Source organism: Mastigoproctus giganteus, chromosome 8 (assembly GCF_048544385.1).
Source record: "Mastigoproctus giganteus isolate SK-2022 chromosome 8, ASM4854438v1, whole genome shotgun sequence".
NCBI lineage: Eukaryota > Metazoa > Arthropoda > Arachnida > Uropygi > Thelyphonidae > Mastigoproctus > Mastigoproctus giganteus.
In genome coordinates, this window is record NC_143582.1 from 67,741,177 (window position 1) to 67,764,441 (window position 23,265).

The following is a 23,265-nucleotide window of genomic DNA, read 5'->3' on the forward strand; positions in this document are numbered from 1 at the left end:
ATTTGTACCAAATTAAGTTTCAATACTTTCTTGTTTGTGATAACTATTGAACGCACACACACACCTGTTATTTAAGCAAATCTCAACTGTACTGAGGTTGTGTCTCCTCTTCTGAAAATTAAAATCTGCAAAAACTTAGTACCATCTCAATAGTTATCTTCTGTTTTCTCAATCCATTCACGTTGTTGGAATATTACAGGTTCCAGTAACCTTTTGTATTTGGGTATATAATAAAAATACAAAAATTTGAATTTTTCTTTAACCTGTTCGACTATACAGAGCTTTTATTTCTGTGGCTTTTTAGTGCACAGAAAATTGCGGGAATATTATTCACATCTTTTGTGCATTATATGCTTTTACACCTCAGTTATTTGTACAGGTTGTTTTATAAAAGTCCAAATACCAGATTGTCATCACACTGAAGTTATCTATATTATTGTTGTTAGGGCCTATTGAATACTTGAGTAACCAGCAATCATTAATGTAACAAAATAAACCTGCAAGTATGAATTGGTTTTTAAATATTCTGGTTTGAAAGGTCTGAATTCAGTTTTTACTATATTTTAAAAATGAAAGAATGGACATTAATATTTTTTAGGAACACCATATAAATATTGTGCATATTTACCCTGTTTGGGAGCAGATAATAATTTAACAAATTATTAATTATAATTTAACAAAATTTCTCTTTTACATTATTGGAATGTTAAATGATTATTTATTATCTCTGGCTCTATAGGTGTCACTCTTTGCAGAATTATTTAATGAAATGCTAATGAGAGATTTTGGATTTCGAATCTATAGAACATTATTTGAAGCACCCGAATTAAAAGATGATGACAAAGTAAGTAAAGAATGTACTACTTAGAAGGTTGTTGCATGGCTCTTCATAATTATTTTTTGTTTTGCCAATATTTATTTACAAGGGGGGAAAAAATAAAAAAAACATTATTTGTGAATTTGCATGGTCAGTCAAGCAAAGTATTCAGAATATAGTGTGATTAGAAGTATATATTTGTAACATTGAACTAAAAGAGTGAGTAAATAAGCTGCTAACTTGGAGGTCTGAATGAGATATATGAGATGACTGACTGTTACTGTTCCTTATATAATTAAGCTTTTGAACTAATCAAAACTGAAACGAAACTTAACATTTAATCTCATAAATAGTGATGTCAACTGTCAGTGAGGTATGCTCCATTTTTCACCTAACAAGAAAGGATAAATTTGTGAGCACATAGATCCAAAAATTTTTCTTCATTCCTATAGGACATGGTATAATAATGGGAAAAAAGTACATAGTATATTTCATTAAGTATAAAACAAAATGGAAAACTGAATAGAATCTATGCAACCTTCTTTTTTATTTTATTGACTTCTGCTCAGGTGCATTCCTCTTCAATAGTTACTCATGGTTATGGTGTAGGTGTTCCCTTAGACTTCTCTAGTGTCAGACGAAGGGCGCAAAGCATCTACTGAAATGTCAGGTGTTAATAATAATCCCCCCCCCATCTCTGGGCACTTTTTTTTTTTTTTTTTGCTCATTATCATTTTATGTCATTTAGTGATAAAATACTGTTTATTTTAAGAGCAGAAATATTCACACACAGAACAATAAATAAGTGATGTGGCTTTAAATTTTTGGTGATGTCGAAAACATGAACTCTGTCTACAGATCTGGAAACTTTCTATCACGAGTCAGCAATGATGACTAATTCTGATGTAAACATGGTACTTGTTTTGGTAAATCATTTGATAAGGTTATGGCCACAAAAGACCTCTATGAGAGTATATTTGTTTCACCAATTGTCGCTAGAAGAGAGTTGAGAGATCCTGTCATAAATGGAGGAATTTCTAAAGACTTCTTGAATTGGGACTGTAGTTAGCCAATCGCAGGCAGAGGGAGTAGGGTTTTCCCATGAGTTAATCTGGGTTTTTTCACCCTGCATAATATGCACATCAACCTGTGAAGACTTATACAGACATAATACACAATGGTATTACATGATGTAAGTCAGTGTTTCCCAACCTCTCAAGTCTCACACTTTCAGCTATCGAAGTGGACCACAGGATTTGACAAGGCTCAACTGCCAAGCAATTGTAATTGGATGATTTCTATTGAAACTGTATAGGCTAGACTTACTGTGAAATCATATTGGAAACTAATTGACCTAGTAACTTAACCATCCTTGATAAAAGGATGGTTAAGTGGGAGAAGACAGAGGGTGGTAATCAATGGGTGCTGCTCTTCATGGACTAATGTTATTAGTGGAGTCCCACAGGGTTCGGTGTTGGGTCCACCATTGTTTTGTATATTTATCAATGATATTGATGAAGGTATATCAGGCTTAATGTCGAAGTTTGCAGATGATACAAAGGTTGGCAGGGTTGTTAATGACAGTAATGGCAGTGTGCTACTGCAACAGGATCTAGATAATTTGAGCAGATGGGCTAAGAAGTGGCAACTGAAGTTTAACCTTGACAAATGCAAAGTACTGCATATGGGTAGAAGTAACCCCAGAGAAACATACCAACTGTGTGGTACTACACTTAAGGTAGTAGAAAATGAAAAAGACCTGGGAGTAATGGTGCAGTCAGATATGAAGTTTTCTGAGCAATGCAGACAGGCTGCCAGGGCAGGTTATGGGGGTTTTGGAAGGGGCAGTTTGTTCCAGCAATATTTCAGCAATTTGCTTCATCTACTGTGTCCACACAGCTGAAACTTATTATAGCTGTTGTTGAAAATTTTCTTTGAATTTTCCACAGAAAATTCCAGAGATGCCTGTTAATGCCTGAGAATGAGATTAGCCTTGTGTAGGCAGTTTTTTTCTGCTCCTGGAATAGAGAGGTGTTTTCTGTTTTATTAGCTTAAATTGGCATATTAACTTATTTTCTAGAGTAGCTTTATATTCCTAGTTACGATACTTAGTTTAAATTTTAATTTAGATAGAGATTTTGTAGGTATTACTTAGTATTGGTAAAGCTATCAAATCCACATGTTACAAGTTGCAGCTCCGCTGAACGAGAAGTTTTTTAGACATATTTAGCCACTTTATTGACCAATTGTTATATCAAATTATTTTCTATAAGTAGCTTATAGACCTAGTCAGGATCCTTAGTTTATTCTGAATTGAGACAGCGGGATTTGGAAGTGCACGGAAACTGAACTTGGCCTGTTATAACGTAAGATCACTCATCGGTGAAGACAGGATATTAGAGCTGGAAAAGGAATTAGAAAATGTGAATTGGAATATCATCGGTTTGGCTGAAACAAGAAGAAGAAATGAATCACATATAAGTTTATCAAGTGGAAATCTGATCTGCTGTACACCAGTGGAAACAGTGAAAGGAGAGAAGGTGGAGTTGACTTTCTGGTCCATAAAGATTTTAAAAACAACATTTTGGAATTCAAAAGTATATCACCAAGGGTGTCAAGACTAATACTCAAGATTTCTAAGAGGTACAAGCTAAAGATTATAATGATTTATGCACCAACATCGAGCCATGATGATGATGAAGAGGTTGAAGAAATGTACACCGAAATTGAGAGTCTTCTAGATGAGCAGAAAACCCACTACACTATTATTATGGGGGACATCAATGCTAAGGTTGGAAAAAGGCAAAACAGCGCAGAAAGAGGAACTATGGGAAATTTGTGAAAGAAATAAAAGAGGTGAAAGACGTGTGGAATTTGCAGAATCTCAAGGACTGTCAGTAATGAACACGTTTTTCAAGAAAAGGGTGAACAGAAAGTGGACATGGAAGAGTCCAAATGGATTAACAACTAATGAAATCGACTTCATCCTCACTAACAGAAGATATATTGTGAATGATGTTACCGTCCTGAATAAGGTAAATGTTGGAAGTGATCACAGAATGGTAAGATGTACACTTGATAAAAATGTAGGAAAGGAAAGGAAAAAACTGACTCGAGTAAATAATACAACGGTTTTTGAGATAACAGAGGAGGAGAAAAAGCAGTATGTACTGGAACTTAAGAACAAGTTTGAGCTTCAGCAGACTGCTCAGCACCAAGGTATCGACGAGGATATTACAACTTTCTGAAAGTGATAAAGCCCAAGAAACCTATATGGAAAAAGAAATCCAAAGAAGAAAAAATTAGTCAAGAAACACTTGTCATGATGAACCGAAGACGACAAATGAAGAGCAAGAAAAACACTGATAGGAAGAAAATTGAGTATACTGAGTTATGCAAAGCCATTAGAAAGAGACTCAGAGAGGACATAAGAAGATTTAACACAAGAAAAGTAGAACAAGCATTAAGGGAAAACAAAGGATTTAAATCAGCAGCCATGAGCAGTAATACAGAAAGACAAATGATACTGAAACTGAAGAATAGCGATGGTGTACTTATAAACAGCAGAGAAGGCATAATTCAAATAGCAGAAGACTACTATAGAGAATTATACAAGGAGCGAGGAAATGATGCCAGCAGTGGGGAAGATGGATTGCAAAGTAGCAACACATGCGACATACCTGATATTCTTCCTGATGAAGTAGAGCATGCATTGAAGAAACTGAAGAATCGGAAAGACCCGTGGGAAGATGAAGTTATTGTAGAGTTGTCGAAATTGGGAAGAAGAGACATAACACAAAAACTGGCAAGGCTCTTCACAAAGTGCATTAGAAAAGGTGTGACGCCTAAGCAGTGGAATAATGCAATCATAGTTTTGCTGCATAAGAAAGGAGATAAATCAGAAATTGGAAATTATAGACCAATTAGCTTGTTATCCCGCATCTACAAGTTGTTCACAAGGGTCATTACTAACAAATTAGAAAGAATACTTGATGAGAATCAACTGAATGAGCAAGCTGGCTTTAGGACAGGATTCTCAACTATGGATCACTTTCACGTAATATCACAGCTAATGCAGAAAGCAAATGAATATAAAACACCATTATGCCTGGCATTTGTGGATTATGAAAAGGCATTTTGACTCCATACAGCATAAGGCAATGTTTCGGGCACTGGACATACAAGGCATAGATATCCCATATGTTATGATTTTGAATAAAAAATATATGAGAGTGCTACCTCCTTCATTAGACTAGACAAAGACAGTAGCAAATTTAAAATCGAGAAAGGAGTTCGACAAGGAGACACAATATCTCCGAAGCAGTTTACTGCTGCCCTTGAGGAAGCTTTCAGAAGATTAGACTGGTCGTAGAAAGGAGTCAATGTGAACGGAGAGTACCTAAACCATTTACGATTTGCAGATGACATTGTGGTCATAAGCCACGATTCCAAAGAATTAGAGGAAAAGAATTTTCCTCTAATTCTTTCCACAGTTTTCCTCTAATTCAGTTATGCACAGTTAGTAAGGATTTTGGACTAAAGATGAATATGGCTAAAACAAAAGTAATGATGAACAAGTATGCCACGGAAAGGGAAATAATGATTGAAGGAGCAGTAATTGAAAAGGTGGAGTCATATACTTATCTGGGACAAGTTATTAGCTGTAATAATGATAAATGGCTGGAAGTCAAAAGAAGAATAAATTTTAGATGGATAGCATTCAGGAAATATAGTCACATACTGAAGAGCAATATCCCAGTTTGTCTGAAACGTAAAATAATGAATCACTGTATACTCCCCACCATGACTTATGGAAGTGAAACTTGGGCACTCATCAAAAGAATGGAAGAGAAGCTGAGAACTACACAGCGAAGAATGGAACGAATTATATTGGGAATCAGACTGTTAGATAAGAAGAGAAACACATGGATTAGGCAGCAAACTCAAGTAAAGGACATTCTTATCAAAACTAAAGAACGAAAATGGTCTTGGGCAGGACACATAGCTCGAAGACATGATGATAGATAGACTAAGAAAATAACAGAATGGTACCCAAGAGGAGCTAGAAGAAAACCTGGAAGACAAAGGCGGAGATGGATAGATGAAATTCATGAGTTGTTGGGTAGTAAATGGATGGCCGGTGCTCAAAACAGAAGGAACTGGAAAGTTGCTGGAGAGGCCTTCATCCTGCAGTGGATTGAAAATGGCTGATGATGATGATGATGATGATTTGGAAGTTAATTAATACTTAAGTGTCCGTAGATTTACCGTTCGTAATTTGTCGCCTTTGTTATATGATACAACATTATATCCCGAACTAGACAGCGTAAGCTTCGTTGTCAATTAAATTGTACTTTTTAACTAAATACATATAATGACTTAGATTACAAATGTAACATAATTAATTAATACATAACTTGATACGGAAGTTATATTAACGGAACTCGTAGATTATACTCGATACTGAAAAATATATATAGTGTTATAACTGTGTTGGGATACAAGTTTAGGGTTTTAATTTTGTACTGAAATTGAAATTTTATTGAAATTAAATCGAAATCATGACTCAGACCAGAGCCGAAAAGCAAAAGGCTCAAGCTAATGGGAATGCTGTGGCTTAAGGGAGAACTGAGGGGGCAGTTGCCCTCTGAATCACAACTTTTTAAAATGCACTGCTTGCATGACGTTTCTCGAGAAAACGGGTACGGGACATGATATTGCTATGGGGGATGTCTTTGTGTGTGCGCGATGTAAGGAGTGTAATTAAATCAGGCGACAACTCAGCGTTATTATGGACCTATATGAGAGCTTGAAGGACAGGGTGGATGCCCTCGAAGGATCTAAATTGAGGGACCCATCAAGCTCTCAGCTGCCCACATCACCGCAAGAGCTTGCACTTGGTCATCATACAACACAGCAGCAAGGCAGAATGCGCTTGTCCCACAGGAACTAGTAGTCGTTGGTGACTCTATTGTCAGGGAAATGGGAAACATTCTTTGTAAAAAGGATAGGTGGAACAGGACCAGGGTATGTCTGCAAAGGTTGATTAACAGGAGAGAGAGAGAGACTGCTTCTACAAGGATGGGATACACTTAAATAGAAAGGGTGCAAGAATATTTGCTGATGCTATCGAGGCAGTGTTAGGTGGGTCGGAAAACTGCTAGCTTGGGGGGACACAAAGACTAATAGATTAACAGTTGCCACTGGAACAGGTGAAAGTGATTCTTGCACTGCTTCTATTGGAATGAGCAGAAGCCTAAAAAAAAAAAACAAGATGCAGGCTATTTCAGAGACGGTTGAGGGTCATTGCGGTACAAGTAAACACATGGGTTGTGTTAGGGTAACTAAGAATAGAAACAGGTGCATGTATACTTGCATGAACACCAATAGGAGTTTGGTAAATAAATTTGATGAATTTGGTATTGATCAAAGCATCAAAGGCGGATATTGTTGGGATATCAGAGACGTGGTGTCACACAGATATAAGGAATGCAGAACTGGAATTTGGGGAGTACAACGTCTACAGAAAGGATAGGATGGGAGGAGAGGTTATGCTATTAGTTAAGAAACACATAAAATCCAAGGAAGTGAAGCCAGTCGACATCGCTGCACAGTGCAGTGTCGAGTCAGTTTGGTATGACGTAAGCATTGAGAGTAGGAGTGTGCTATAGGCCTAATGACTCTGATTAGTATAATAAGAAACTGTACAGGGCAATAGAGTGGGCCAATACATCAGAGAGTCTTATAATGGGGGATTTTAATTTCCCATATATTGACTGGAATTTGTGGGCTGGTCACTAACACACTAGCAAGGCTTTTGTGGGTTTATTGGATGATTGTTTCTACATCAGCATGTTCGGGAGGCAACTACAGGGAGTAATACTCTTGATTTGATTATCAGTGGTGATTCTTCATGCATTAAGAATCTGCAGATAAAGGAACCACTAGGTGGCAGTGATCACAGTGTGCTGAAGTGGGATTTACTCAGAGGTAACTACCATCAGGGGTAAAGGGAAGGGTTATTGCTTTTGTAAAGGTGACTACGATGGTCTGAGACAGTATTTAAATTCTATACAGTGGGACCAACTGAAGATGTTACCAACAGCAAATTCAAAATGGGAAGCATTCAAAGAACTTATCTTAGAAGCAACAAGGCTTTGCATACCAACTAAGAAATATTGTCAAAGGTTTAGGCCTAAATGGATGTCAGATGAACTAATGGGACATATGACAGAGAAGAAAAATGCATGGGGTACATATAAATTAACACATGACACAGAAGTCTATGATAGATACAAGTTGATCTGTAACCAAGTTACAGAGGAGGTTAGGCAGGCAAAGGCAGATTACGAGAAATCTGGGCAGTGGATGCAAAGAAAAACAGCAAAGAGTTCTTTACTTATGTATACTCTAGAAGGAAGGGGATGAATCAGATTGCTCCACTTGATATCGATGGGTCAACTTTTAATGATCCTGCTCAGGTAGCTAACAAACTAAATGAGTATTTTGCATCTACATTCACCCATGAGGAGTTATTCAGGGAGGGGAATGCCAGAGGTGAGTTAAACTGTGGCAGTGAGCTGGATGATTTTGTAATAACTGAGAGGAAAGTGGAGGAGAAAATGTTGAAGATAAACATAAAAAAGGCACCCAGAGTGGACAGGATCTATCCAATTATATTAAAGGAGGCAGCAAAGGAAGCAAACAAACCCTTAGCCATAATTATGAGAGCTTCCTTGGACTCAGGGGAGGTACCCACAGACTGGAGATGTGCAAATGTGACCCCAATTCACAAAGGAGGATCAAAGGCTGACACAAGTAATTATAGACCTGTAAGTTTAACTTCTGTTCCAGGAAAATTAGTGGAGGCACTGGTTAAAGAAGCACTGCAGGATTATCTAGACAAGACTTCATTTAAAGCTCAGACACAGCATGGTTTTGTTAATAGGAAGTCTTGCCTGATCAATTTGATTAGATACTATGATGCCAGTAACAAAAGAACTGGATGCAGGGAATAACTTTGATATCATATATTTGGATCTTAGAAAGGCTTTTGTTACTGTTGCACATGGAAGACTGCTGCACAAATTGGAACAGTGTGCCATTAGAGGAAAATTACTGCTATGGATAAAGGGGTGGTTGAGAGGGAGAAGACAGAGAGCGGTAATCAATGGACACTGCTCATCGTGGACTAATGTTATTAGTGGAGTCCCTCAGGGTTCAGTGTTGGGTCCATTATTGTTTTCTGTATTTATAAATGATATTGATGATGGCATATCAAGCTTAATGTCCAAGTTTGCAGATGATACAAAGGTTGGCAGGGTTGTCAAGGGCACTACTGACACTATGCTGCTGCAACAATTAACAACGAATATGCTGTTTCCCAACAACATACGGGAAACAGCAACCCCAGAGCAACGTATCAACTCTGTGGTACTACACTGACGGTGCTAGAGAATGAAAAGGACCTGGGGGTAATTGTGCAGGTAGATATAAAGTTCTCTGAACAGTGTAGACGGGTTGCAAGAGTAGCTCATGGTGTCTTGTCAATGGTATATAGGAATCTTTCTAGCAGGGATAAGGAGGTGATTATTCCCTTGTATAAGGCAATGGTCAGGCCACAACTTGAGTACTGTATACAGGCTGGAGGCCTCATTTCAAGAAGGATGTAGAGCTGATGGAAAGAGTACAGAGAAGGGCAACATGATTAGTGAATAGAACAAAGGGGTACTCTTACGAAGACAGGCTTAAGTTTGGCAAATTGTATAGTTAGTTAGTTATTTGGTTTTTTTAGGAGCATTAGCAACTAAGGCCATATTGCTCCAGGATATGCGGTGGTCATTCCCTGACCTTTCCACATCCTCCGTATTTGGTGGTGACGGGCTCGAATCCCGGTATAATCAAGAAGCCTGTGCTATGTACTGCTGCTCCTTCCCACCTGGCTATGGAGGCGCCTGAAAATTGTATAAAGCTTTGAATGGTTTGAGCATGCTCAATGCTGATGGTATTTTTCAGAAAAAATCACCTGAGAGAGCAAAAATTCAAATTGAGGAAAGTCAGAAGTAGTAGTAGTGGCATGTGATGCAAGAAAGCAAGTGTATGAGCTTATGCAGCATCAGCCAAAAAAACCTTCCAAATGCCTGTCCAATTCCTCCTTAAATTTATTCAACCTATCAACTTTCACAACGACAGATGGAAGTTTGTTCCAGCAATTAACCACCCGCTGGCTAAAGGCAAATTTCCGCACATCTATTCTACATCTGTCTTTTCTTAATTTGAATTTATGCCCCCTTAGGTTCATAATCTGAACAAGTTTGCCAATGGAGTCCAAGGATGCCATCAGAATTCAGCGTGCTCAACCCATTCAAGGCCTTATATACCTCAATCAGATCACCGCACAGGTGCCTAGTCTCCAGCCCCTGCAATTTGCAGAATTTAAGCCTCTCTTGGTAAGAGGATCCCTTCATTCCACTCACCAATCTTGTTGCCCTTCTCTGTACACGCGCAAGTAAATCTACATCCTTCCTAAAATGAGGCCTCCAGACCTGTACACAGTACTCAAGGCGTGGCCTGACCATTGCCTTATACAGAGGGATAATCACCTCCTTTTCCCTGCTAGCAAAATTCCTATATATCATTGACAAAACCCCATGACCTGCCCTGGCAGCCTGTCTACATTGCTCAGAGAACTTCATATCTGACTGCAGAATTACTCCCAGGTCTTTTTAATTTTCTACCACCTTAAGTGTAGTACCACACAGTTGGTACGTTTCTCTGCGGTTACTTCTATCCATATGCAGTACTTTGCATTTGTCAAGGTTAAACTTCAGTTGCCACTTCTTAGCCCATCTGCCCAAATTATCTAGATCCTGTTGCAGTAGCACACTGCCATTACTGTCATTAACAACCCTGCCAACCTTTGTATCATCTGCAAACTTCGACATTAAGCCTGATATACCTTCATCAATATTATTGATAAATATACAAAACAACAGTGGACCTAACACCAAACCCTGTGGGACTCCACTAATAACATTAGTCCAAGAAGAGCAGCACCCATTGATTACCACCCTCTGTCTTCTAGCACTTAACCATCCTTTTATCCATTGTAGCAACTTACCCTTAATACCATTCTGCTCCAATTTGTACAATAGTCTTCCATGCACAACAGTGTCAAAAGCTTTCCTGAAATCCAAATATATGATATCAAAATTATTTTTTGCATCCAGTTCCTTTGTAACCACATCATAATATCCTATCAAATTTGTCGGACAAGACTTTTCCTTAACAAACCCATGCTGTGTCTGAATTATTGCTGCAGTCTTGTCTAGATGATCCTGCAATGCATCCTTAACCAGCGACTCCATTATTTTACCCGGAACAGAAGTTAAACTAACTGGTCTGTAATTACTCGTGTCACCCTTCGAACCCCCTTTGTGAATTGGGGATACATTTGCACATCTCCAGTCCGTGGGAACCTCCCCTGAGTCCAAGGATGCTCTCATAATTATGGCTAAGGGTTTGCTTAGTTCCTTTGCCATCTCCTTTAATATAACTGGATAGATCCCATCCACCCCAGGTGCTTTTCTTACGTTTAACTTCAACAATTTCTCTTCCACTTTGCTCTCGGTTATTACAAAATCATTAAGTATCTTGCTACAATTTGATAACCTTCTGCCATTTTCAAACCTTATTAATTCCTCACGTGTGAATGTAGATGCAAAATACTCATTCAGTTTGTTTGCTGTCTGAGCAGGATTATCAACAGTCGAACCATCGATGTAAAGTGGACCGATCAGATTCATCCCCTTCCTTTTAGAGTTTATATAAGTAAAGAAATCCTTGCTGTTTTTCTTAGCATCTTTTGCCAAGGATTTCTCATTCGAGTCATTAGGCCTATAACACACTCCTACTCTTATTTTTGCTTTCGCAGTGCTTATGTCACACGAAACTGACTCAACAGTGCACTGTTCATCTATATCAACTGGATGCACTTCTTTTGATTTTATGTTTTTCTTAATTAACAGCATAACACCTCCTCCCTTTCTATCCTGTCTCTCCTTTCTGTACACATTGTACTCCCCAAATTCCAGTTCTGCATTCCTTATATCTGTGTGACACCATGTCTCTGCTATCCCAACAATATCCGCCTTTGATGTCTTGACCAACAGTTCAAATTCATCAAATTTATTTACTATACTTCTAGCATTGGTATACATGCAAGCATACATACTCCTATTCCTAGTTACCCTAACACATCCCATATACCCACCTATTTCAGGATGACTACCATCGGTCCCTGAAACCCCCAACACCCCATGCTCCAGGTCGCTACTTATTCTGATAGAAGTTGTGCAAGAATCACCTTCACCTCTGCCTACGGCTACTGTTAAACTAATAGTCCTTGTATTCCCCCCAAGCTATCAGTTTTCCGACCCACCTAACACTGCCTCGATAGCATCAGCAAATATTTTTGCGCCCTTTCTATTTAAGTGTATCCCATCCCTATAGAAGCAGTCTCTCCTGTAAACAAGTACAGTCCAAGCTGAAAAAAATTCTACCCCTTCAGCCTTGCACATTGTTTCCAGGGCCGAATTGATCGACAACGCTCTCATCATATACTCCCTTCTATCGTGTCTGGGCAGAATTGCAGACACTTTCAAATTCAACCCTAATTCTCGGCTTTTGTTCAACAGTGATCTGTACTTGTTAAGTAATTCTGCCGGTCTCGTACTCCTAATATCATTAGTGCCAACGTGTACAGCTATATCACCTTTTGTGCCCTTAAAAGATGATATCCGTTCTACAACATCATCAACCTTTGCCATTGGCAGACATACCCTGGTCCTGTTACACCTATCCTTTTTACAAAGCATGTTTCCCGTTTCCCTGACAACAGAGTCTCCAACAACTACTAGTTCCTGAGGGACCAGCGCATTCTGCCTTGAGGGTTGCCGCTGTGTTGCGTGATGACCAAGTGCACGCTCTGGCGTTGATGTGGTCAGCTGAGAGCCTGATGGGCCCCTCAATTTAGATCTTTCGAGGGCATCCACCCTGTCCTTCAAACTCTCATATAGGCCCATACCAACGTTGAGTTGTTGCCTGATTTCCTTACACAAGTAGGATAGATGTGCGGAAATTTGCCTTTAGCCAGCAGGTAGTTGGTTCGTGGAACTGACTTCCTTCCGTTGTCTTTGAAGTTGATAGCGTAAATAAATTTAAGGCTCAGCTGGACAGGTGTTTTGAACGAACGGAGAGGTGAAGTGGGTTTTTTTTTTTTTTTTTTTGGCTGATGCCGCATAAGCTTGCTTTCTTGCATCATATGCCTCTACTAATGCTAATGCTAATGTGGTAGAGCGGATATCATCTTTTAAGGGCACGAAAGTGATATAGTTGTACATGTTGGCACTAATGGTATTAAGATTAGAAGACCGGCAGAATTACTTAACAAGTACAGGTCACTGTTGGAAAAAAGCCGTGAATTAGGGTTGAATTTGAAAGTGTCTGCAATTCTGCCCAGACACAAAAGGAGGGAGTATATGATGAGAGCCTTGTCGATCAATTCGGCCCTGGAAATACTGTGCAAGGCTCAAGGGGTAGAATTTTTTTCAGCCTGGTCTGTACTTGTTAACAGGAGAGACTGCTTCTACAGGAATGGGATACACTTAAATAGAAAGGCTGCAAGAATATTTGCTGATGTTATCGAGGCAGTGTTAGGTGGGTCGGAAAACTGCTAGCTTGGAGGGGGGGATACAACGACTAATAGATTAACAGTAGCCACTGGCAGATGTGAAAGTGATTCTTGCACTGCTTCTATTGGAATGAGCAGCAGCCTGGAAAACATGATGCAGGATATTTCAGAGACTGCTGGGAGTCATTGCGGTAAAAGTAAAAACATGGGTTGTGTTAGGGTAGCTAAGAATTGGAACAGGTGCATGTATACTTGCATGTATAGCGGACGTAGCTTATTTCCGCTCCTGGAACAGAGAAGTTTTTTCTGATTTATTTTCTGTTATATTAGCTTAAATTGGCATATTAACTTATTTTCTACAGTAGCTTTATATTCCTAGTTATGATACTTAGTTTAAAGTTTAACTTAGATAGAGATTTTGTAGGTATTACTTAGTATCGGTAAGGGTATCAAATCCACGTGTTACAAGTTGCAGCTCCGTTGAACGAGAGGTTTTTTTTTTTTTAACCATATTTAGCCGATTTATTTACCAATTGTTATATCAAATTATTTTCTTTAAGTAGCTAGTTAGGATCCTTAGTTTATTCTGAATTGAAACAGCAAGATTTGGAAGTTAATCGCTACTTAAGTGTCCGTAGATGTACCGTTCGTAAATTGCTGCCATTGGTTACGTGCTACAAAATATCTCGAACTAGATAGCATAAACTTAGCATAGTATAGTACATAATATAATATTGTCAATTAATCAGTAAATCTATTAATCTTGTTGAACTTCATTGTCAATTAAATTGTACTTTTAACTATACATATAACGACTGAGATTACGTAACTTAAATACTTAGCAAAAATAAATAATTAATACTTAACTTGATAGGGAAATTATATAAAGGGATTTCGTAGATAACACTCGATACTGAAACATAAATATAGCGTTATAACTGTGTTGGGATACAAGTTTAGGGTTTTAATTTTGTACTGAAATTGAAATTTTATAGAAATTAAATCGAAATCATGACTCAGACCAGAGCAGCAAAGCAAAAGGCTCAAGCTAATGGGAGTGCTGTGGCTTAAGGGAGAACTGAGGGGGCAGTTGACCTCTGAATCACAACTTTTTAAAATGCACTGCTTGCATGACGTTTCTCGAGAAAACGGGTACGGGACATGATATTGCCATGGGGGATGTCTTTGTGTGTGCGCGATGTAAGGAGTGTAATTAAATCAGGCGACAACTCAGCGTTATTATGGACCTATATGAGAGCTTGAAGGACAGGGTGGATGCCCTCGAAGGATCTAAATTGAGGGACCCATCAAGCTCTCAGCTGCCCACATCAACGCCAGAGCTTGCACTTGGGCATCATGCGACACAGCGGCAACCCCCAAGACAGAATGCGCTGGTCCCAAAGGAACTAGTAGTTGTTGGTGACTCTATTGTCAGGGAAACAGGAAACATGCTTTGTAAAAAGGATAGGTGGAACGGGATCAGGGTATGTCTGCCAGGGGCAAAGGTTGATGACGTTGTGGAGCGGATATCATCTTTTAAGTGCACAAAAGGTGATATAGTTGTACACGTTGGCACTAATGATATTAAGAGTAGGAAACCGACGGAATTACTTAACAAGTACAGGTCACTGTTGAAAAAAAGCCGTGAATTAGGGTTGAATTTGAAAGTGTCTGCAATTCTGCCCAGACACGATAGGAGGGAGTATATGATGAGAGTCCTGTCGATCAATTTGGCCCTGGAAAGATTGTGCAAGGCTCAAGGGGTAGACTTTTTTTCAGCCTGGACTGTACTTGTTAACAGGAGAGACTGCTTCAACAGGGATGGGATACACTTAAATAGAAAGGGTGCAAGAATGTTTGCTGATGCTATCGAGTCAGTGTTAGGTGGGTCGGAAAACTGCTAGATTGATGGTATACAAGGACTAATAGATTAACAGTAGCCACTGGCAGAGGTGAAAGTAATTCTTGCACTGCTTCAATTGGAATGAGCAGCAGCTTGGAAAATATGATGCAGGATATTTCAGAGACTGCTGGGTGTTATTTGGGGTACAATTAAACACATGGGTTGTGTTAGGGTAGCTAAGAAAAAGAACAGGGGCATGTATACTTGCGTATACACCAATGCTAGGAGTTTGGGAAATAAATTTGATGAATTTGAGATATTGCTCAAAGCATCAAAGGCGGATATTGTTGGGATATCAGAGATGTGGTGTCACACAGATATAAGTAATGCAGGACTGGAATTTGGGGAGTACAACGTCTACAGAAAGGATAGACAGGATAGAAAGGGAGGAGGGGTTATGCTATTAGTTAAGAAACACATAAAATCCAAGGAAGTGAAGCCGGTCGACATCGCTGAACAGTGCAGTGTCGAGTCAGTTTGGTGTGACATTAGCATTGGGAGATGAAAATTGAGAGTAGGAGTGTGCTATAGGCCTAATGACTCTGATGAGTATAATAAAAAACTGTACAGGGAAGTAGAGTGGGCCAGTAAATCAGAAAGTCTTAAAATGGGGATTTTAATTTTCCAGATATTGACTGGAATTTGTGGGTTGGTCACTCACACACTAGCAAGGCTTTTGTGAATTTATTGGATGATTGTTTTCTAGAGGGAGTAATACTCTTGAGGGAGGCATCTAGAGGGAGTAATACTCTTGATATGATTATCAGTAGTGATTCTTCATACATTAAGAATCTGCAGATAAAGGAACCAATAGGTGGCGTGATCACAATGTGCTGAAGTGGGATTTACTCAAAGAAGTAACTACCGTCAGGGGTAAAGGGAAGGGTTTTTGCTTTGGTAAAGGTGACTATGATGGTCTGAGACAGTATTTAAATTCTATACAGTGGGAACAACTGATGATGTTACCAACAGGAAATTCAAAATGAGAAGCATTCAAAGAAATAATCTTGGAAGCTCCTTGGCTTTATATACCAACTAAGAAATATTGTTCACGTTTTAGGCCTAAATGGATGTCAGATGAACTAATGAGACATATGGCAGAGAAGAAAAATGCATGGGATACATATAAATTAATGGGTGACATGGAAGTCTATGATAGATATAAGCTGGTCTATAACCAAGCACAAAGTAGATTAGGCAGCCAAAGGTAGATTATGAGAAATCCTTGGCAAAGGATGCAAAGAAAAACAGAAAAGAGTTCTTTACCTATGCATACTCTAGAAGGAAAGGGATGAATCAATTTGGTCCACTGGATATTGATGGTTCAACAGTTGAGGATCCTGCTCAGATGGCTAACAAATTAAATGAGTATTTTGCATCTACAATCACACATGAGGAGTTATTCAGGAAGGGGAATGCCAGAGGTGAAGTAAACTTTGGCAGTGAACTAGATGATTTTGTAATAACTGAGAGGAAAGTGGAGGAGAAATTGTTGAGGATAAACATAAAAAGACACCCGAGGTGGACAGGATTTATACAGTTATATTAAAGAGGCATCAAAGGAAGTAAGCAAACCCTTAGCCGTAATTATGAGAGCTTCTTTATTACTCATGGGAGGTATCTATAGACTGGAAATGTGCAAATGTGACCCCAATTCACAAAGGAGAAGGATCAAGGCTGACACAAGCAATTATAGACCTGTGAGTTTAACTTCTGTTCCAGGAAAATTAATGGAGGCACTGGTTAAAGAAGCACTGTAGGCTCATCTAGACAAGACTTCAGTTATAGCTCAGACACAGCATGGTTTTGTTAAGGGAAAGTTTTGCCTGACCAATTTGATTGGATACTATGATGCAGTCACAAAATAACTGGATGCAAGAAATAACTTTGATATTATATACTTGAATCTTAGAAAGGCTTTTGATACTGTTGCACATGGAAGACTGCTGCACAAATTGGAGCAGTGTGGCATTGGAGGCAAATTGCTGCTATGGATAAAGGGATGGTTGAGGGGGTGAAGACTGAGAGTGGTAATAAATGGACACTGCTCATCGTGGACTAATGTTATTAGTAGAATCCCTCAGGATTCAGTGTTGGGTCCATTATTGTTTTCTGTATTTATAAATGATATTGATGATGGTATGTCAAGCGTAATGTCCAAGTTTGCAGACGATACAAAGGTTGTTAGAGTTGTTAAGGACACTACATAGCATTATACTGCAGCAGCAGCATAATGCTATGCTGCTGCTGCAACAGGATCTGGAAATGTTGAGGAGATGGGCTTGAGAGGTGGCAAATGAAGTTTAACATTGACAGATGTAAAGTGCTACATATGGGAAACAGCAACCCCAGAGCAACCTATCAACTCTTTGGTACTACACTGACATTGGTAGAGAATGAAAAGGACATTGAGGGTAATTGTGCAGGCAGATATGAAGTTCTCTGAGCAGTGCAGACAGGCTGCCATAGAAGGTCATGGGGTCTTGTCATTGATATACAGGAATTTTGCTATGGACCTTGAGGTTGTCACAGACATTCTCTCAGATATGCCAGTCAAGCTGTACTTGCTACCTGGGAGTCTAAAACGCTGATGGAACTGATATTCGGGTGACACTCAAGTCAAGTGGACCCAATTTCGGCGAAGTCCGGACGGTCTGTGACAGCCAAATCCTCTGCTTGCACCTTCACGATGTTGGGACTGTTAGTAAACCTGGGTATAACCTCCATGCACAAGCACATGGTGGGTGACCACCCAGGTGTGAACCAACGTAAGCAGGGGTCGAGGTGTGGCGCCCACACCACATGGAGGAACGCCGCCCCTCTATGTTACCAGGCAGTACTAGGTGGTAGATGACTCTCATCAACCGGTGAAATACCACCACTTTGCTTATTGGAGTCTTGAAGTGGTGGAACCCATGTTTAGTCTCTAGAGCTAAGTTCCGGTCAACCCTTCCCTATCTCTTCCATCATGCAGTATGATTGATGACTTTTGAGGTTATGGTGAGCGTTGTGGAGAGATCCAATATTCCTTACATTTCGAGGATACAGCTCTAAAATGGTGTTCGCAGGCCGGCTGCTAGTTAGTACACCGGACTGAATCTATTGGTAACTCTCTAGGAAGCTTCCGGTTCAGCTAGTGTATAATCTTGCTACCTCTACTCTGCCAGATAGTGACTGGAGGGAGTCCGCGTAGTGTGTATGCAGGGAGCATTGTCGAGGCCACGTTATGTCAAGGATCTGGGTATATCCTTACCACATGCGCCATATCCAAAAATTTCATTACTTCATACAGCATGCCCCACCTACTTTTTCTTACTATTGAATACACCATGAATTGTCAAACTAATAGAGCAAGCTTATCTGCGAAAAGATCTAAACCTCCCAAGGACTTCCTAATTCATTTCACAAATATACGTGGTCTCAATTCTAATCTCAACGATGTCCATTTCCACTTGCAGTCTGCCAAACCCCATGTACTTTTTCTGACAGAATCTCAGTTATCGGTTGATTCATCTACTGCTCATCTCAGATGCCCAAATTATTCGCTGTATGATTCCTTTCGCCTCAAAGGTGGTACTTGTGCATATGTCCATTCTGATATTCCCTGTCAGAGACTTGGCAATTTGGAATCTCCTCTCTTTGGTCTTTTCTGGCTTAAAATCTCTCTACCTCATTGTGTCAAATTCATCTGTTGTCTTTACCGTTCTCCCAACTCCACTAATCACTTGGAGCTCTTGGACTTCCTCTCTTTGCAACTTGACTTTCTCCAGTCCAACTTTCCTAACAGTGAAGTAATTTTCCTTGGTGATTTTAATGTTCACAACTCCAGCTGGCTTCCGTTTTCTAGTCACACCGACCCAGCAGGTCGAGATCCTGAGGCTTTTGCAATTACTAATGACCTAGCACAGATTGTTCATTTACCTACAAGAATACTGGACAATCCTAATCATACAGCCAATACGCTTGATCTTTTTCTTCCAAACAACCCTTCTAAGTACACGGTCGAAGTGACAGGTCCTTTAGGCACTTCAGATCACAACTTGGTGATTGTCTCTTCTCCAATGGAACCTTTATATCCGGGCTATTCCCAACCAGGTGTTGTTTGGCATTACAAGAATGCAAAATGGGATGACCTGCGAGACTTCTTTTCTTCTTTTCCTTGGTTGGATTACTGTTTCAAAACTTCTGATGTCAACATTTGCTCAAATCGTGTCAGTGAAATTATTCTTGCAGGAATGGAATCCCTTATCCCACACTCCACTTTAAAATCTCGTCCTTTATCTAAACCTTGGTTTTCCAATAAATGTGCTAAAGCTGTCCAAGAGAAGAATGTTGCATATCGTAATTGGCTTGTTTCTAATTCTTCACTTTCATTTTCTGCCTACTAGAATTTGAACAAGCTAAGAGTAGAAAACTTGCTTCTTGCCCTAATGGTAGCCGAGCATTCTGGTGTCTTGCCAAAACTATTGGCCGCAGCTTTTGCCCATCTTTGCTCCCACCTCTGTCCAAACCAGATGGTTCTGTTGCCACTTCAGCCAAGGATAAAGCTGACCTGCTGGCATCCCATTTTTCTTCCAGCTCATGTATTAATGATCTTGGTAAAACACCTCCCACTATTCCCAACATGCTGCATTCAATGCCTCCTGCGGTCTTCCGTCGAAAGGATATCAGAAGGATTTTGATGAATCTTGATGCTAAGATAGCTCCAGGTCCTGATGGTATTTCTCCACTTGTTCTCAAAACCTGTGCTCCTGAACTTACTCCTATTCTTTGCCGCCTTTTTTCACTTTCTTATTCCAAAGGTGTATTTTCCTTCTGCTTGGAAATTTGCTCATATCCAGCCAGTTCCTAAAAAGGGTTACAAATCCCTCCCATCCAATTATCGTCTCATTGCAATTACTTCTACTCTTTCTAAAGTAATGGAGAAATCAATTAACCGCCAACTCTTAAACTACCTAGAAACCTTCCGTCTGATCAACGATCACCAGTATGGATTCCGTCTGTGTCGATCCACTGGAGATATTCTGGCTTATGTTACCCATTTATGGACTAATTCAATGGAAAGGTTCGGTGAAACACAAGTAGTTTTACTTGACATCTCAAAGGCTTTTGATCGTGTTTGGCATAAAGGTCTTCTAAACAAGCTTCCATCTTATGGTTTACCAACTGTTTTTAGTAATTGGTTATCCAGTTTTCTCTCTGATGGCTCTCTGTCTTCTAACTTCTCCACTAATGCTGGTTTTTCCCCAAGGTTCAGTTCTTTCCCCCACTCTTTTCCTCTTGTATATCAATGACCTTCTTCCATTGACTGGAAATCCTATTCATAGTTTTGCCGATGATAGCACGTTGCATTCAGCTTTCCATTTTGAGAAACCTTGTCCTGCTCAATCAGCTTCAACTTCTCGAAAATCTGCTACCAATTCCTTAAATGCCGATCTTCAGGTAATTCTCCAGTGGGGCAAAGACAACTTAGTTGATTTCAACCCTTCTAAAACTCAGTCTTGTCTTATATCTCGCAAAAAGGATTCTTCTGCTCCTATGCTTATCTTTAGTGACACTCCGATTTCTGGGCAAAATGATATATCTCTTCGATTTACCCTGACTTCTAATCTCTCTTGGCACAAGCACATTACAAATATTGCTTCCTCTGCATCTAAAAAACTTGGTTTCCTCTTTCGCTCTTGGCGTTACTTTTCTTCCAAACAGCTGCTCACTCTGTATAAATTGCAAATCCGCCCTGCCATGGAATATTGTTCCCACATCTGGGGTGGTGCCCCCAAAACCTCTCTCAGGTTTCTTGATTCCATTCAGAAGAGGGCAGTTAGGTTAATTAATGATTCATCTCTAACAGAGTCTCTCCACTCGCTGTCTCATAGATGTACTGTTTCTGCTGCATGCCTCTTCTACAGATACTTCCATGGGCACTGTTCTTCTGAATTGGCTTCTATAATTCCCGCTCTCTCTTTCAAAACAGTCCGAACACGTGCTGCCACTAGCCAACATCCATTTACTGTGCAACTTCAAACCCACAGAACCAACTTTTCATCTTCCTCATTTATTCATTCAACTGCCGTTTTCTGGAACAACCTTCCTTCATACATATTTCCTGAAAATTACAATCTACAGAAGTTCAAGTCCAGTGTCAACAAATGTCTTCTTTCGTCTTCTTAACCTCAAACCCAAGCACGGTACTAAGTACTATAGGTTCTAATACCTCTCGTGTTTGGGGTTCACATAAAAAAAAAAAAAAGAAAAAAAAAAGATTATATTTTTGTATAAGGCAGTGGTCAGGCTACACCTTGATTACTGCATACAGGAGTGCACTCCTCATTTTAGGAATGATGTAGAGTTTCTAGAACAAGTACAGAGAAGGGCAAGATGATAACTGAGTGGGATAAAGAGGTGCTTTTACCAAGAAAGTCTTAAGTTCTGCAAATTGTAGTGTCTCGAAACTAGGCGCCTGCGAGGTGATGTGATTGAGATGTATAAAGACTCGGTGCTGATGGGATTCTTTCTCCTGCTCAGATTGCAAACCTTGGGGGGGGGGTGCATAAATTCAAATTGAGAAAAAGCGGTTGTAGAGGAGCAGATCTGCAGTAATTTCCTTTTATCCAGCAGGTGGTTGATTGCTGGAACAACCCTCCATCTGTTGTTGTGGAAGTTAGTAGCTTAAATATATTCAAAGGTGGACTGGACAAAATTCTGGCATGATTGAATAGATGAAATGGGAATGTGTTTTGTTTTTTTTTTTTTTTGTTTTTTTTGACTGATGCTGTATAAGACTGCTTCGTACGCCTCTACTAATGGTAATGTTCTTTCTGTACACATTATACTCCCCATATTCAAATTCTGATTCCCTTATATTGGAGTGCACCACATCTCTGATATCCCAAGAATGTCTGCATTTGATGTCTTGATCAGCACTTCATATTCATCAAATTTATTTACTATGCTCCCAGCATGGTGTACATGCACCTGTTCTACTCTTAGTTACCATAACACAGCAGTTCCCAACTAGTGGTTAGCGAACTCCCAGGGGTTTGTGAAAGTGTTCTGGGCATTCACACTAAAAATTCTGTAAAGGTGTCTGTTTAGATTTACATATGTATATTTTTGTAAACTACAAAATAGTTTAAAATTAATTTATACAGTTTGGTTCAAAATTTATATTTAGTTGTAGTTTCGGTCATGCACTCTTTCATAGCGAGCATGTGCGACAGGATGTTAGTGAAGGCTTGATTGGGTGCGTACGTGCCAATATGTACCACATGTTTCGGCTGTGGTATAAGGTTTATAAAAAAATTTAACTGATAATAAACAGAGAGAATTAAGTAAAATAAAATTAAATAAGTAAAGAATTGCCAACGAAAGAAATCACATCTCCCACAATGCCTTATTTGTTTACTATCTACAGTATATTGTGTTAAATAAATTTTTTCAAAAAAAAAAAAAAAAAATTTTTTTTTTTTTTTTTTTTTTTTTTCATTCTCAAAGACCATTGTGCTATGTATAGGTACTTAGTACTAGTGATATTATTATGCAATATTGCTTATGAAAACGTAGTACAGGAAATATTTTATAATAAAAATTCAGAACTATTATAAGATTTCAGAGAATATAGGCTTTAGTGGTTCACGATAAATATGTTATGTTGAAAGGGGTTTACATGAAAAAAGGTTGGAAACTGCTGCCATAACATAGCCCATGTATTTATTTGTTAGTAGAGGAAGTAGACGAAGATCAATAAAATGGAAAGATAATCTGTCCTAAACCTAAGAAATGAAGGCCTAATGGGGAAGGAAGATATTCAGCATGTTAAACACTCTGCATTAGAATTATATTGCAGTTTTTTTT

At 39.2% G+C, this 23,265-nt stretch overlaps 1 protein-coding gene across 4 annotated transcripts in view; it reads left to right on the forward strand.

Annotated features, from left to right (window-relative positions):
• Positions 1–23,265, forward strand: part of LOC150081594 (cell division cycle and apoptosis regulator protein 1-like) — a 550,339-nt gene that overhangs the window by 416,323 nt on the left and 110,751 nt on the right. For all 4 annotated transcript variants that reach the window (XM_090380560.1, XM_090380561.1, XM_090380562.1 and 1 more), the window contains one exon: positions 740–844. In XM_090380560.1, the coding sequence (XP_090236686.1) occupies positions 740–844 (105 nt within the window). The remainder of the gene's footprint in view (positions 1–739; positions 845–23,265) is intronic.